The sequence below is a fragment of the Ipomoea triloba genome, chromosome 8 (assembly GCF_003576645.1).
Source record: "Ipomoea triloba cultivar NCNSP0323 chromosome 8, ASM357664v1".
Classification (NCBI taxonomy): domain Eukaryota; kingdom Viridiplantae; phylum Streptophyta; class Magnoliopsida; order Solanales; family Convolvulaceae; genus Ipomoea; species Ipomoea triloba.
In genome coordinates this window covers 5994983-6013148 of record NC_044923.1, presented here as the reverse complement: position 1 = coordinate 6013148, position 18166 = coordinate 5994983, and the positions used below count along the sequence as shown (strand labels likewise).

The 18166-nt window shown below is 36.6% G+C and overlaps 2 protein-coding genes across 2 annotated transcripts in view; both read left to right on the top strand.

Moving 5' to 3' along the window:
• The first annotated feature begins 7778 nt into the window (after nt 1-7778).
• On the top strand, nt 7779-9293 carry LOC116027641 (probable aspartyl protease At4g16563). Its single transcript, XM_031269345.1, has one exon. The coding sequence runs from the start codon at nt 7779-7781 to the stop codon at nt 9291-9293; it is 1515 nt and encodes a 504-aa protein (XP_031125205.1).
• A 7012-nt stretch (nt 9294-16305) lies between these two features.
• Nucleotides 16306-18166, top strand: part of LOC116026772 (mediator of RNA polymerase II transcription subunit 9) — a 5903-nt gene continuing 4042 nt past the window's right edge. Inside the window, exons 1-5 of the mRNA XM_031268161.1 lie at nt 16306-16654; nt 16761-16823; nt 16946-17026; nt 17361-17419; nt 17536-17618. Of these exons, the coding sequence (XP_031124021.1) occupies nt 16385-16654; nt 16761-16823; nt 16946-17026; nt 17361-17419; nt 17536-17593 (531 nt within the window). The 5' untranslated portion in view covers nt 16306-16384 and the 3' untranslated portion in view covers nt 17594-17618. The remainder of the gene's footprint in view (nt 16655-16760; nt 16824-16945; nt 17027-17360; nt 17420-17535; nt 17619-18166) is intronic.

The window sequence follows — 18166 nt, the reverse complement described above, 5'->3', positions numbered from 1 at the left end:
GTTTGAACATTAATGAACTATAAACATTTTGTTTTACTTTATATATTTTCAAGTATATGTTCTTACTTTATATTTTATTAAAATATATTGGTTTCATTATTTTATATTTTAATACGTAAACAAACTTATTTAAATTTAAAACTATTTAAATTTTATGAACATGTCCTTTTTAGTCTTTTCACATTTATCGACTTATCAAAAAATTAATTTTACCAAACACTTTTAAGCATAACAGCTAGCTTTAACAGCTATTCAGATTTCAGCTTTTAGCTTATATCTTTTTTGAACTTTCAGCTACTTTTTCAGTTAAGTTTGCCAAACATAGTCGGTAAACTACATTAGAAAAACCTTGTGCGGATCCAAACTTGTGACTTTTAGATACGAAAATCATGTTTCACCCACTCGATTACCTCATTCAATTTTAGAGCAATAATTATTTTTTTTATTGATAAACTTAAAGGATTGTTTAACAAGTAATATTGCCCTTTTTTACTTTACTCTTTAATTTTACATTAATATGGCATGTTTTTTATTGTCTAAAAAAATTAATTGAGTTCAAATCTTCTCAACACTCTTTCGGTTTAAAAAAAAAATACTGAAAATAAAATGGCAATATAATACATACCATGAAGCTAGGCAAAAGTCACTCAATTAATGATGCCCAATTAATTAAATATGTAGATTCGATGATAATAAGGTGAGGTGCATCTCCCAAGTGCAGTACGTGCGAACCACTTAATTCCGATCCGGCCTTGTTCAAACTCGTTACCGTTGTGCCATTGAAACTGCAACATGCATTCCTCTTTGCTTTGCTTTGCTTAACAGTACACTTTACTATTTAATTTAATAATAAAAACCAGAAAGCTAAGCATGTGGCTTGCAAGCCAAATTTTCAATTGGTTGCTCCAACCTGCAACTTTTCCCATTCTGGAACTTCCTGCTATTATTAACTTTACTTTTACTTTAAAATCTGCCAATAATATCTTGCCACTAGACTAGACACAATGGTTTTTATTACAAAAATGATAACTGCAGGTCCCTCCTTATTAGAGTTCCATGTGGTTCAGTGGTTGTACTTTTTTTTTTTTCTTCTTCCATTTTTCTTAAAATGAGGACCCCATAAAATCAAAATTAAAGAAAATGAATTTACTAGTATTTTGTTTCTTTTTGTCTTTAAAAGAATTGGTGAGATTTTTTTTTAAAAAATTTGGGAGATTTTAACTTGACTAATTTGCCATTTTTTCATATAATTTATTATGAAAGTCGAAACATAGTAACATACGTACTTTAAGTATATTCCTTATCACTTGTTCTGCAACCAGATGCATTCCTCAATACCAAGATCAATACCCAATTGTTGCAAAGTGGATTTAAAAAAAAGTTTCAAAATTGTTGCAAGGCGCCTTCATATATTTTCAAGATGGTGGCGATTTATCAAAATTATTCAAGCAATAGCAAAACAATCATCCAAGTTAATATTGTGTTGTTTAATCTGACCTAAGATTCGCACTATCCCATGAAACTGCTCCATTACCGATATAGAGTCAACCACGCGATAATTATTAAAATCAGAAATCAAAATTTCGTACTTGATACATCTTCAGCCATACAAACAAAAGATTTTTGGCAAAGTCAACGTTCTGATAGATGTCAAACAGAGCATTAGTCATCCCGTTCAATATATGGCCACGATAGATATTGTTATTCTCCCACGTCACTCTCTGGCGAGCTCTCTTAATTATTTTGTTTTCTTCTTCCTTTCACCTAGGAGTACTCAGGACATACACTACATTCTGATAGTTAGTAGAAAATGCATATTTTTCTGCCAACGCCGAAAACCAACTCCTTCAAATTAAAATGTTCCAAGATCGTCTTAATGTTCCATTGTAAGCTAAAACAAATAACAACAAGATATGATCAATTTACAACAAGAAATGAAGGGTTTATAATGACTATATAATATCTTTGCATCATCAAAATCCATTAACAATTATTCCTAACATATATGTTTTTTAATATTTTGATTGATATTACTTAGTATGAGAAATTCTATAATGTCATATGTAAAAATGCCATATAAGACAAATTGGTGATAAGCATGAACAACTCTTTTTGACTTTGAAGTGCTAAAATATACACTAATGATAGGAAAATGGTATTTACTCTATGCATATTAATATTCATAAGTTAAGAGATATGACAGTGGATTTTGGGGGATTATGGCAGGTTTTAGACGACTATCACTTAATGAGTGACAACGGGTAGATTCACATTTCAAGTTGGTCGTCGGCACTCATCTATCGATATCCTAGCTTGTCTATGAAAGGAGGACCCCAAGCTTAGAAAAATGCGAATTTTTGGTGATTGAAATTCTCTTGTGATCAACATGTTCGAGTGTCGTTCAAGCTAATCAGGCTAAATATAGGATTCTAAGCTTTAAAAAAATAGCTTGATTTATCAAAGTCCAACACTCATCTACAACCATATCTTTTAGTAAAAGGAAGTGAGGATATCAACTTAGCAACGCGACTAGCTTGTTGTGACCCTTGGCTAGCTCTGATCAGATAGTAAAGGAGAGAGCGGCTTGGTGATTGACCCCTATCTCAAGGATTATCAACCAATAGAAGCTGAGGTTTTGTGCCACTTTGTATTGTCTACAAAATACTTAGTGGAAACCTCCTTGGAGTTAAAGGAAAAAAGTGAAATAGAAAAGTTTTTGCGAACCACTTTAAAAATCTGTATTGCACTTTACATTCATTTTCATTACATTACTATGCAACTAACTCATACTTACACACGTTAATAACATTTCAAATCGTCAAACTTAATTAGCTACATATTTCATTAGTTAGGCAAGCTTAAAGACTTTCACGGCAAAGAAACTCAGTTTCCTAGCTTTGATTTATATTCAAGCTCACTAGCTTAGAGTTGACTCGAAAAGGTTTTTAAGTTGTTAAAAAGTCTATTCAACCCTTCCCCTCTTTCTAGAGTTTTTGCTTGTCAAGGAGTAGCATTTTATTAATGTTAGAGTTAACCGTTTGTCACTGTAGTAAAAGTTATAACTAGTAGGTAAGACGTAACCTCCACCCAATAATCTCCTTCGTCCCTTGTCAAGCTCATACAAATTGTCAAGACTAAACGCTTACCATTATGTTAAAGGCTATAGTTAGAAGTAAATGTACAATTTTATTTCTTTATATACTTGATTAACAATTAGTAAATATGTTTTAATGGGTACACTGCTAAACTTAGCCCTGAAGATCTCCCAAATGGGTACAATTTTCTATGTTTTTCCTTCTTTTTTTTTTCTTTTTTTTTTTCTGAATATATTAGAAGATCAAATGATAACTCAAATTAAAAGTGAACATGCACCACTTATATTTTGTGAATATAACATTTTTACATACTGTATTATAGCATTTTCCATTAATTACAATAAAAAAAAAAGAGTCATTGGACTGCTGATGAATTAATCTATTTAAAGCATTGCAATTGGATTGGTGTAATCATGTATTGAGAAAAGAAAAGTGGATGTGCTTTAAAAGCTTTTCCATCTCTTTAATTAATCTTTAATTTGATGCCGCAGACATTTGTATTGTTTAAGGTAAAATATGTGTACAATCAGATTCCATTCAGTATTTTCCAGAATATACTGTCGAAAAGAATTATTTAACATTAGAGTTCAGGAGAAAATTTACTGTACATTCATATATATATGAATTTAATACGTACCAAATATTATTTAATTAATTAGCTACGATTTCATCAACTGAAATATTATATTATATGGTGTGTCTTGTAATACATGAGTTATAATCTTATATATATATATATATATATATATATATATATATATATATATATATATAAATTCAAAAACTCCTTATAAGCTAGCTATTAAGAGTTTGGTCCCTGTAACATAGTTAGTTTATCAGTTAATTTTAGTTTATTTGATCACTATTAGTTGTTTGACTTGGGTTAAATAGCCAATATAAGTGTTTGATTAATTAGCTTTTTGTAACAGTTTATTGTTCCAAACGCTAAAATTCAAAAAACTTCTCAAAGTTGTTTTTCAATCAACTTTTTTAGAAAGTCATTTACATGTATTCAGCTATCAACTAATAACTAATTTACCAAACATTTTTCTACAATCAGCTAATATTTTCAATTATTCAAACTCACTAAGGCCCTGTTTGGTAAATAATCAGCCTATCAGCCAATTTTGGCTCATTTGATCACTATTAGTTGCTTGGTTGATAAGCTTTTTGTAACTCTAAAATGCTAAAATTCAAAAGGCTACTCAAAGCAGCCTTTTCAATTAGCTTTTTGAGAAAAAAAAATTATACCAAACAGCTGTCAGCTAACAACTAATCTATCAAACAACTTTTTTCAATCAGCTAATGTTATTAACAAATCATACCTTCTAACCCAAACCGCCAACCCAATCAGCCAACAGCCATTTACCAAACATGGCCTAACTCAATCAGCTAACAACTATTTACCAAACACCTCCTTTGTGTTCCATAAACAAACCAAGTCATACACATTTATAATCAAATTAATTAAGACTAAACTAACGATTAAATTTAACCAATCAAACCCACAGTTTGAATCTAATCCTTTAACCACTTGGATTTGAAATTCCTTCGATCTCTAAAATCGAAAAATCAGTGTAAGACAATATATAATTTATTATTTAGTATAGAAAACTATGTATATGTTGTAATGGTATCCAATGTAATACATATGAAATTGTTGTTACTTAGCTCCTAGCTAGACTTTCCTCTAAATAAGAGTCAAACTATATAGGACATAATGACATATCTTAGGCCAACACAATAGTGAGATATAGGATACTTTTTGAAAAAAAAAAAAACTATTATTCTCGATATTTTATGAGTGTGTGTAGGGGGGGCGGGGGGGGGGGCGGATTTTTATGATGGGGGGATTTTTATGATATATACAAGGATATTTAAATGATAATAATACAAATTAGAATAAGGATTTTTGGGGTGGATGTGCATTAGGTAAAGTTATTATACTTTTATGTAATAGTTTACAAATCATAGGGAGTGATGACTACAAGAGCCAACCACGTGACTTAGAGGTACGAAAGTCAAGATTTATCAACTCGACTATCCTCTCGTATAAAAGTCAAAGTAAGATAAGTCTTAGCAATTGTAAGGGTAGAATTTGATTTTTGTCAATAGCTAACACAATTTGAAGTTGGATCGAGTATAATGTAATGGTAGATTTATACTCCGTATTTGATTTCTGCCAATAACACAGTTACACAGTTTGAAGTTGGATATTTATATATAGTAAGATCTTAGTTCCTGACTCACTGATGTACATTCCATAATTCACTTCCTCTATGAAACATGATTAGGGATGGGAGAATGAGAAACTCTTAGCATTAGATTTCAAACTTAAAAGGTCACAAATTTAAATCGTAAAATTTGAGAGTTAATACTCAATTTAGTCATCGATTATAGTGATTTTTTTTTATTGGGAAAAGGGTCAAATAAGCCCTCCAACATTACCTAAGGAGTCAATTAGGCCCCTGAACATTTTAAAGTAGCAATTAAACCCTTAAACATTGTATTTTGATGCAAAAAAGCCCATAAACCTGTTAATGACCTGTGATCACATGTCATTAGAATTCCGGCCAAATTTCCGACACACTCCGGTCATATTCCGACACACTCCGGCACAAAAGTCACCGGCGACCATCGAACGGTCGCCGGTGACTCACTGGAGAAGGCAACCACTGGGTTGCCTTCTCACTGGGTCGCCTTCTCCGGTGAGGAGGCGACCTTCTGGGTCGCCTTCTGGGACGCCTTCTCACTGTGAGAAGGCGACCCAGTGGTCGCCTTCCTAGTGAGAAGGCAACCGGCGGGTTGCCTTCTCTCACCAGAGAAGGCAACCCAGTGAGTCACCGGCGACCGTTTGATGGTCGCCGGTGACTTTTGTGCCGGAATATGGTCGGAGTGTGCCGGAAATTTGGCCGGAATTCTAATGACCTGTGATCACAGGTTTATGGGCTTTTTTGCATCAAAATACAATGTTTAAGGGTTTAATTGCTACTTTAAAATGTTCAGGGGCCTAATTGACTCGTTAAGTAATGTTGGAGGGCTTATTTGACCCTTTTCCCTTTTTTATTTAATTCTAAATGACTTTTGTAATTAATTGGGCTATGGACTTCAATGATTTTACCTAACTGAATCCTATGCCAAGTCTTCAATCGTTGATGGTTAGAATCAAGCTAGAACTAAATTAAAAAAAAAAAAAAAACTACTATAGTCAATAACTAAATTGGGTAAAAACCACTATAGTTGATGACTAAATTAGATAAATTACTATAGTCGATGACTAAATTGGATATTAATAGAAGGTAAATTACTAAACTATCTTAGGGTACGTACGTGTGTTTGGAAACCTGAAAATCATTTTCCAGGTTTTCAGTGTTTGGCTAGAGGGAAAAAATGGAAATCAATGGAAAATATGAATGTGGTCAATAGAAAATAGAGGTGATATTCCGGAATATGACTTCCCTTTTTTTGGGGGAAGTCATTTTCCGTTTGCAGCACTGGAGCAATCAATCACTCCCGCCGCCACTACCACGACCACCCACCCACCACCACTCACTACCCCACCACCCACTCCACCACCACCACTCACCTCCACCACCAACACCCCTCACCACCATCCACCACCCCACTACCCACCCACCCACCCACCACCACTCACTACCCCACCACCCACTCCACCACCACCACTCACCTCCACCACCAACACCCCTCACCACCATCCACCACCCCACTACCCACCCACCCACCCACCACCACTCACTACCCCACCACCCACTCCACCACCACCACTCACCTCCACCACCAACACCCCTCACCACCATCCACCACCCCACTACCCACCCACCCACCCACCACCACTCACTACCCCACCACCCACTCCACCACCACCACTCACCTCCACCACCAACACCCCTCACCACCATCCACCACCCCACTACCCACCCACCCACCCACCACCACTCACTACCCCACCACCCACTCCACCACCACCACTCACCTCCACCACCAACACCCCTCACCACCATCCACCACCCCACTACCCACCCACCCACCCACCACCACTCACTACCCCACCACCCCTCACCACCATCCACCACCCCACCACCACTACCACCATTGTATATTTTAAATATTTAAAATTATAAATAATCATGCTCATTTCCCAAAAAATAAACCAAACACACCAAGACAATTTTCTAAAATGCAACCAAACACGGGAAGTCATTTTCCAGAAAATATTTCCCATAAGTTATTTTCCTGCTTTCCAAAGTCCAAACACACTCTTAATAAATGACACTCATTTTCCACAAAACATTTTCCATAAGTCATTTTCCTGCTTTCCAAAGTTTAAACACACCCTTAATAGATGACTCACAATTAGGTAAAATCATTAAAAAAAAAATCGTTTAAATAAAAAATATCACTAATCGGTAACTAAAGTATTAACTCATTATATAGTGTGAGCTGAGAGTGACTAATTAGTTTAACTCTTTAAATCCTGCCTATATTCGCTAATGCAAAGCTGGTACAGGGACAACATTAAGTTGATCGCTGTCAGCCATGCAACATTTTTCATAACATCATCAATTGATGATCTCAGAAACCCTAATTCTGCTATTCAACCCATAACCAATCTATAAATACCAGCACCAACACCCATCATTCTTCCCACCCAAAAAATTCACCATGAATTCAAATTCCCACACCACAAATCATTATTATTTTCTCCTTCTCCTTGCATGTGCGGCGGCATTGTTTCTCTCAGAACAATCTCATGCACAACAACCAAACCCTCATTCAATGATCCTAGGTTTGACTCGTGTAACCTCGGATCTTTCGACCCCAAAATCTGCGGCCATTACTCGTGTTAAGAAGTCTTCTGAGAGTTTAGACGTTATGGAACCGTTGAGAGAGGTAAGAGATGGGTATTTGATATCTTTAAACTTAGGGACACCCCCACAAATTTTTCAAGTATACATGGATACCGGGAGTGATCTTACTTGGGTTCCATGTGGGAACATATCTTTTGATTGTTTAGATTGTGATGACTACAAGAATAATAAAATTCTAGGTAGTTTTTCTCCCTCTCGTTCTTCTTCTTCTTATAGAGATTCTTGTGCGAGCTCATTTTGCGTCAATGTCCATAGCTCAGATAATGGTTTTGACACGTGTGCAGCGGCCGGGTGCCCGTTGGGTGCCCTACTTAAGGGCACTTGCTTAAGGCCATGCCCTTCATTTGCTTACACTTATGGTGATGGTGTTGTGAGTGGAACCCTAACTAGGGATTTCCTTAGGGTTCATGGGAGTAGCCCTAATTCCTCTAGGGATGTCCCAAAGTTTTGTTTTGGGTGTGTGGGGGCCACTTATAGAGAGCCAATAGGGATTGCAGGGTTTGGGAAGGGCCCACTTTCAATCCCTTCCCAATTAGGGTTTCTGCAAAAGGGGTTCTCCCATTGTTTCTTGGCTTTTAGGTTTGCTAATAACCCTAATGTTTCAAGCCCTTTGGTTGTGGGAGATGTTGCCATTTCTTCCAAAGATGATCTGCAGTTTACCCCAATGTTGAACTCTCCTGCTTACCCAAATTATTATTACATTGGCCTAGAGGCCATAACTATTGGCGGCAGTGGTGCTGGTGCTGGTGGTCCCGGTGACAGTACCAATGCCGCTGTCACCGTGACTCAGGTGCCTCTGAGCATGAGAAACTTTGATTCTTCAGGCAACGGCGGCATGCTGATTGATTCCGGGACCACCTACACTCACTTGCCTGAGCCATTATACTCTCAACTCCTCTCTTCCCTTCAATCAACAATCCATTTCCCACGAGCCAAGGAAGCCGAGATGCGCACCGGTTTCGACCTCTGCTACCACGTCCCTTGCCGGAGCAACGCCACCGCGGGTCCCGGCGGCGACGACGACGTCAGTCTCCCGTCAATCACGTTCCATTTCCTGAACAATGCCACCCTGGTCCTGCCCCAGGAGAACCACTTCTACGCCATGAGTGCGCCCACCAACTCCACCCAGGTGAAATGTCTGCTCTTCCAAAGCATGGACGGCGCCGGCGCCGGCGATCAGTACGGCGGACCCGCCGGAATTTTCGGTAGCTTCCAGCAGCAAAACGTGGAGGTCGTGTATGACTTGGAGAAGGAGAGAATTGGGTTTCGTACTACAGACTGCGCTCTACAAGGACTTCACAACAACTAGCTATCCAAGATTTGTTGTTAGTCTCTCATTCCAGTGGAATAAGTCTGGTGTGAGACTGTCTTACTATTTTTAGTTATTTTTTTACACTACTGTTTTATTCTTGTTTTTACACTACTGTTTTATTCTTGTTTTGTAGCTTTTGAAAGTTTAAAATGCATGCAATGGTGGCTCTATGTTAACCCTAAGGGTTGACATATCCACAAGTTGAACTTATAATAATAAGATGAAATTGTTGGGATTCCGACCACCCAAAATTATGATCAGAAATATAATTTGTTTTTTCAACCACCAAAAAATATTCGAAAAATAATCTAAATTTTTTACCACTCCATTTTATCATGCATGTCAAAAAGTGTTTATGGGGAAGATAGCACATGATCTAATCCTGCTTCACATGCTTCTGATGAGATCTGAAAACCTTTTATATATAGAGAGAGAGACAAATTAAAGTTGTGCTGGCGCATGCAGTTAAGTGCATGCTTTGAGTTTGATTAATTCTTTCATGTGTAACATATAAAGAATTGATTTCCTAAGTTTAACACATACTCAAAGTACAATTCATGGGAATAAAGTATGTCGTAGGTAAATGGCGGAACACATATTATATTATAGTTCAATTCATGTGAAGACAGGGACTTTCTGGAATAGAACAATCTTATTGCAAAATTAATAACACTACTTCGTATGCATTTATAATTAATTTTAGGTTTGATCCGTAAATTAATGGTATATGTATGGGGTTGTGTACTTTAGTAGTTCATATAATATAATTTACAAGAAGAATCCCACTATCTTTATCACTGGCAAATTTTTCTGTGGATTATGATCAGACACAGCTGTGTGAATCGTGAATAAAATGTACAATTTTAATATGTTTAAAGTATATTATTCATCTTATTTTTTTTCTTCTCGTCTCTAATTTCTTTATTTTCGTTTTCACTATATATAGAGCAGTACAAATTATTGGTAATTTGGTTGAAAAGTGATTGAAATTTTGGACTAAGAATGTATGTAGTGGTTGAAATTTTTGGCCATCAAAAAGCAGATGGAAAATTTTTTTTTTTTCTTTTAAGAATCAAAATTTTCCAACCATTACTACAAGAAAATATTAATTTGTCTACATAAGAATTTATTGGTAAATTACTAAGATTTATAGGTATTTAAGTTGTAATTGTTTAAGTTATTGCTAAATTTGTTTATATGTTATTATTTGCTTGTATTTTACCCATCAAAGATGGTCGAGAATTTCTTAAATTCCCTTTTATTATTTAGGTGGTAGGGCATTGGTTACCAAGTTAACAACTTAACCTACTTGACGATGGGAATCCACAGTCACTACTCAAGTTTGTATAAATTCCGTATATGTGATGACTGTCGAGCAACGTCCAATTGTTATACCATGGATTAAGGTCCATCTTGCATTGTGGACGACTCTGGTCCAAAAATTATGTGTTTGCAGTTGATATATTCTGTACTTGCAATTAACTGTTTATGTGTTTGTAAATAAATTAAAGGCACATAACATATTAACTATAGACACATAAAATGGTAACTACAAACACATAAACTGCTAATTGCATATACATATACAAAATATGCTAACTATGTTTATGTAATTAGCATATTCTCTATATGTATCTATAGTTAACAATTTATGTGTTTGTACTTATCATTTTGTGTGTATGTAGTTAACATATATTATGTGCTTTCAATTTATAAGTACATAAGTTATTAGTTGTAAATGCAAAATATTACAACTACAGAAACATAATCTAAAGATTATTTAAGACCATGATACATAATACAAGATAGACCATAATCTATGATATTATCTCGATGGTCTGCAGCTCAAAGGCTAATTGCTTAAGCCCAAATGGAATTGGCGATAGATTCCACAATATATTGGGCCAAAACCATTAAGCAAAGCTGTTTTATGCCTATAGGCCATTATTTATTGCCCAATTATAGATTTGGGGCAAATTATGCTATCGACTCGGGTCCACCTTGCAATGTGGACTCGAGTCTATGTTCACAAATTTAGAACTTTATGTTTAATTTTATATTCATAATTTTAAATCTCAATATACAAAATTACATTCCTCAATATTAACAATTTTTGAACTCTATATTCACAATTTTGTTATATAGATTCAAAAATTGTGTATTGAACATGGAGTTTTGTAATTGTGAACATAGAGTTATAAAATTGTGAACATAAAGTTATAAAATTGTGAACATGAAATAATGAAATTGTGAACATGAAGTTATAAAACTGAGAACATTGAATTGTGAAATTATGAACATAAAGTTGTGAAATTATGAACATAGATCCAGGGTACACCTGCGGGTTCATGACATAATAACTATTTGTAATGTGTAAATATATCTATTGTTAATAGAAAATTTATTAGGAATTTAATTGAAAATTGCACAATAAGAAGAACACAAAGTACAATATGTTATAGCAGACTATTACACCAATATTTTTTTAGTTCTAGTTAAGAGTTTAATATTATTGGCTAGATAAATAATTTACTATTCACAAACTTACAAACCTTAATAAAAAAAATATAGAAACCCCCACCCTAATAATGCATTATCTTACATAATTTCCACATTGAAATTAACCACAGACAAAGAAATTAAAGAATCCAAACATCATTCAAAAACAAAAAAAAAAAATCATATTTGGGTGCTCTATTAAACAACGTTGACAGGATCGTCGGGCTTAACGGCGTGAGCGGCAGAAACAGAGGGCGGCGCAGCCGAGCCGGGAGGCGGCGCCGGAACTCCGAAGACTTGGGCGTTGGTGCGGAGATCTTGGCGGCCTCTGGCTCTCCCCAGAAAGTAACACCCAAAGCCCAGCAGAATTGAGAAGAGAATGAAGGGGAGAGATATGACCACCACCATTCCCATCTTGATCGGCAGTTAAGCTAAGCTCCAAATTGGGAATTGGAATGGGATAGTGAAAGAGAGAATTGATGAATTAAGTGAGTGGGAATGTGGATCGGGTTTAGTTATGGCCTCTCTGGAAAGTCGAGGAGTTTCAGAATTTAAAGATGCTTGAATTGGATCCGATTCATGGCAGGCGGCTTAACGTTCAAGTTTCCAACGGATACCTTTGTCAAGCTGTACGCCTGTGCCCACTAGTCATGTCATCTTTGTCTTTAGATTGAGATTTTGAGAAATACTTTTTTTTTTTTTTTTAAGTATTAGACTCTGTTACAATGTAGTATTTGTTCATAACTATTTTATCAACCTATTAAAGTACAAGAGTCAATATCACATTCATTGAGACTCGAACCCGCCCCCTTACATATGGGAGTGCAACCGGGAGTCACTAGACAACAAGGTCTTAGCTTAAGAAATACTTCAATGTGTCTGATTCAGTAATTGTTTAAAAATTTTTACAATTTTAATTATTTGTAATATTTATATGATTAATTCATAAAATTTAGAGCAAAATACTAGTATTAATAAAATGATAATTTTGGTTCATATACTTAATTCCTACCAATTATTATTATTATTTTAGTGTCAACACCCCCTCTATTAAGACAACCAAACTTTAAAATTTTTAAATGCATTTTCTTCCCAATTTGAGTCCTAAGATTGATGATCTTAATTTGAAAAGGATGATTGATGATCTTAATTTGAAAAGAATTAAAATACCCTTAATAATATCATATTTTGACTTTGTGTGATAAATTTTGGCATTGGTGATTGGTGTGGTGAATTTTGACACCGTGACAAATTTTGGCATTAAAAACTTGCTAATATTGGTGTGAGACCAAAACTGATATTTGTCCTAAAATTTATATATTTATAAAAAAGATTAAAAATATTATTAAATAAAAAATATATAAGAAAGTATTAAATAAGATAGGGATAAGGGTCAAATGGACCCTCAAACTATAACTCATTGTGCAATTAGGCCTTTCAACTTCAAAAAGCTCCAATTAGGCCCTCGGACTTGTTATTTTGGAGCAAATAAACCCTCAAACTTATTTATGACCTATAAAAGCAGGTCAAATATATTTCCGACGAACCTCCAGCCACATTCCGACAACAATATCAAAAAATCAACTACCAGCGCCGGTCGCGTCCGACCAGAGAAGTTTGTTGCCACAAGCCTTCTCCCGCCGTGGAGAAGGCGACCAAATCGGTCGCCATCTCCACTAGAACCAACAACAGCATATCTCATATGGAAGGATCTCGAACACCTACAAGCCCAACTGTTGATCACCGACTCTAATTGTCATCTAATAAGTATAGAAGTTAGTTTCGCAATTTAGATGGATCCTTGAACAATTACTAGTCCAATTATTGATCACCCATCTTAATTGTCACCTAATTAATATAGAAATTAACTTCACAACATATGTGACACAACTTACAACCCAACTCCTCTGTATCATCTCTCTTGTTGCCTTAACAATATGCAATGGATTGTGCTACACCCCCTTGCATTTTCTCACACACAATCTCTCTTCTAATGTGTTATTTTGTAATGAGTTGAATTTTAAAATAAATAAATAAAAATTAACTTTAGAAAAATATTCACATCAGACAGACAAAATTAGGGAAAAGACACTAATGGAACCAAAAATGATACAATTGATAAAAATATGAAATTTTAAAATTTGAGACAAAAATGTAAAAAACTCCCTTTCTAAATGTGTTCCTTGTCAGAACGAGCCAAACGCAAACGCAAGCCCCAATTGCGTTGCTTTTTTTTCAATTTTTTTTTTTTTGTCTCCGACGACTAAATATGTAGCCGGCTTATCCGACGAAGGAGAAGCCAGCGACCTCCAGCGAAGGAGAAGGCCTCTCCTTCGCTGGAGAAGCCGGCGACCAACTGCTTCTCCAACAAAGGAGAACTCCAGCGAAGGAGAAGTTCTCCTTCGCTGGAGAAGCCAGTAGCAGCGATTGGCTTCTCCGGCGACATATTTGGTCGCCGGAGACCCAAAAAAAAATTTTGAAAAAAAAAAAAGCAACGCAAGTGAGATTTGCGCTTTTCGAAAAACGTAAGTTCCACTTGCATTTGCGTTTGACCCGTCCTAACAAGGAACGCATTTGGGAATGGTTTAAAATGTCATATTTTTGTCAATTGTATTATTTTTAGTTTCATTACTGTCTTTTTATGTGATTTTTATAAGGGTGAGAAATATTTCCCTTTGCAAAATACTAGACAAAAGAAAAATCAATATAACAAACACTTTGCCCTTATCTAGACTAGTCTGGTGCAAATGTAGATTATACTGAATATGATATAAGTTTAAATGTATCTCTTATACTTAGCTCGGGGTTAACTAAAAAAAAATAATTATTATTAAATAGAATTTGACAAAAAAGTCCCTGAAAGTGAAAGACCCAAGCATATGGAGACGCAATGAGTACTTATTTTCGGAGTTAATTCCAGCAATAGTCCCCCGAGTATGTTGATTTTCCAAAATTGGTCCTCGTCTTTTAATTTGGACAATTTTGACACTTGACTATCGAATTCTTTCCAATGTTAGTCCTTCCGTCAAAAGCTAGTTAAGTGCACGTTAAATGAAGGTAAATTAGTCCTTTCACATGCCATGGCTCCGGTGAAAACCGTCGTTGATACACCACCGCCTTCAACTCACTGAACTCCCCCAAAACTTCATAATCCCTACCCCATCACACGCCTGGCAGACCTGAGCGTACAAGACCCATCTAGCTTGCAAAACCGGCGTACAAACATGGATTTCCAATCATCAATGCATTGCCGCTTGTAAAAGGATCCGCCATTGTAAGAGCTCCAATCATGCGTTGAGGGCGGCGACCCTGTGTGCGTCCCTTCTCATACGGGATCCAAATCGGCGGCGAAAGTCGGTAAAATGGGAAAAGGGAGAAAGATGATGACTAAGCAGGTGATCGTAGGGGATCTGGGGCGGGGCGGCGGCGGCGAAGCGGTTTCTGGCGATGGGGATTTTCGCAGATTGTGACCTAGCAATCGAGAAATCTCCAAAAATTGATATGCAATTTTTGCACAGAAATTGATATGCGGAGCGGATTCGTAGATTTTCAGCGAAATTTGATCTGCAATTTGTACAAAAAATTTAGATTTTCAGAGCAATCAGACCGATTTCGCATATTTTCGGCGGAGCAGATTCGTGTTGAGTCGCAAGGTAGTGAGCAATCGACGCACGCACGAGCAATCCATAAATCTCCATCACATTGTGGATTTGTGTTGCAATCGAGATGGTCGATTGAGAGATCGGCGAGAGGTGTGTGAGATTTCTGAGAATCCGACGATGGGTCGAATTAGAGCAGAATTGTGTGGTGATTTTACCTTATTAGAAGTGGAATCTAATCATCGTTGACGAAAAAATTTCTGCCGGTGAGGGAAAGAGGGCTTACAGTAGCGGCGGCGGAGTCAAGAGTAAAAAATGCAGTGTCTCCGGCGTCGAGCAGCACCACCAGCGGCGGAATGGCTCTGAGCGGAGCGAGTGTTGCTCGGGCATCAGAGTCGTCCTTAGTCAGCATTCGGACCTCCTTGGCTCTAGAAAATTTTGATACGCATTCAGATCTGTGACTGATGGCGGCGGCTGGGCTTCCACTCCATGGTGGATTTGGAAACAGCATCGGTATGCTTCTGCCGCGTAGCACCTCCGCCGCAACGTGTGTCGTCGAGGATCATGCGGCGAAATGAGGTTGACCAGAGCTTGAGATGGTTGTAACCGCCGTTGGAGGCGAGGCGGTCAAGAACCACAGATCCGACGTCGTTTCCAAGATGACACTGAGGTGTAGTTCTGTCACATGACCACTATAACTGTTGAAAGCTAAGGTGGAATGAAGAGGAAGAAGACAATTAGCCGGAATGACGGTTTTACCCCTTATTTTGACGTCCAAATAACGGTAATGTAACGGAAGGACCAACGTTGGAAAGATTTTGATAGTCAAGTGTCAAATTTGTCCAAATTAAAAGACGATAACCAATTTTGAAAAATCATGTGTAACTCCTTATTTTCGCGAGAGACTTCATTCGGCCAATCTCTCATCTGCACAGTTTCTTCTCTAAAATTTCTACTGGCAAACTCACACAAAAATTAAAGCTGCTAAAAATGGATCCCTATGGAAGCGGAAGCTGGACGATGATCCCTAACATCCAGACTAACAGCAACCCTTCTACCCCCTCCAATCAGGACCATCTCTTTCTCCAACAGCAGCAGCAACAACAACAACAGTTCAATCAACAACAACAACAACAGCTATATCAGCAGCAGCAGCAGCAATTTCAGCAACAGCAGATGCAATCGCCGCCGCAGCCCACGCCGCCGCCTCCGCCGCCGCAGCAGCATCAGTCACTCGCCTCTCACTTTCATCTCATACAGGTTCGTTCGTATCCGCGACCTAGATTTTTATTTATTTTTAAAACGGCAGTGTGGTGGTGTTATGAATCGTGATATATGATATGATTCCTATGTTTTTCCCGTGTAGCTGGTGGAGAATTTAGCGGATGCTGTCGAAAACGGGACTCGTGATCAGCATTCCGATGCACTGGTTATTCTTCATTCATTTTTTTTTAAATAGAAAAAATATCTATAAAATACTCCGTGATGGCGTTTTATTTGTTCATATACTTTAATCGCTCTCGCTTAACAGAAATCTGTGTTTTTGATAAGGTTAATGAATTGAAAAACCAATTCGAAAAGTGCCAGCAGCTGCTCAACTCAATTTCAGCCTCAATTAGCTCTAAATCCATGGTAATTTCCTTGTCTAATACGGAGTATATGATAAGTCTCGTGATTTGTCTGTAGAATGTAGCAAGAAGGAACCAGCCACCCTCATGAAAGCCCACCCAAAGAAATGGAAAAATTTCCTCTTTTCGACATTGATTTGTTTTGTGGTAGTTATATCATAGGTGCGATATTGCTTTCTGTGGCACTAATACCAGAACACTATTGTTGATGATTTTATAGTCATTTCCATATGAAGTTTACTTGGACAACCATAGTTAAATATATTTTTTGGAGTAAATTGACAATTTTAAAACAAGAAAACTTTAAGATGCTTATTTTCTGTTTGGTTTTTCAACAGACAGTTGAGGGACAGAGGCAGAAACTGACTGAAGCTGAACAATTATCAAATCAACGAAGGTGTGCACATTGTATTATAGGATTTAATTTAATTCACTATCATTTGGGTTTAAAAATGTCATTTCTGTAATGACTTCTGGTGGTGAACATGAACATCCTTTCGTATTTAATTTCAGGGAGCTTATCTCCAAGTACAAAACCTCAGTTGAAGAGCTTATCAATTCTGAACTATGACTGCTGTTCAAATTGTTTTGTTGAGGTAAGGCTAGCTTCTCAATAATGAATGCTCTTACCTTGTTCATAATCTGCCTGGAAAGAATGTAATTGCAAGGCATATTTTGTCGGACTATAAATGCATTATTGATTAAGAATGACATATTAACATGTCAGCCTACTGCATAGAAATGTAGAAAAGAGTCAGCATACCAGGTCGCTCCAACATTTTTGGTTTGACTAGTCTTTATCCTATAGATTTCATTCAGACCTGTGTACCAAAAAGGGTGTAGTTTTCTTTATTTCGTTTTGTTTTAAAATGTTTTGTACTTTGTTCTTTGCTGATTTTAAATTTCTGCAAGGCCATTAATCTGTATTCATGTTTTGAGTGCCATAAACATGGAATATACACAACAACATATATGACTCCTATTAAGCAATTAACTAGTAAATATGTTATGTTCACGGAAAAAAGCTCGCGCCAATGGGCGATGGAGATCATTAGAAGTAGAGGGTGGTTTGACAGCTTACGGCTTGATTTTAATGAATATTGAAGTGTTTTTTTTTTTTGTTTGCAAAAAAAAAAAAAATGAT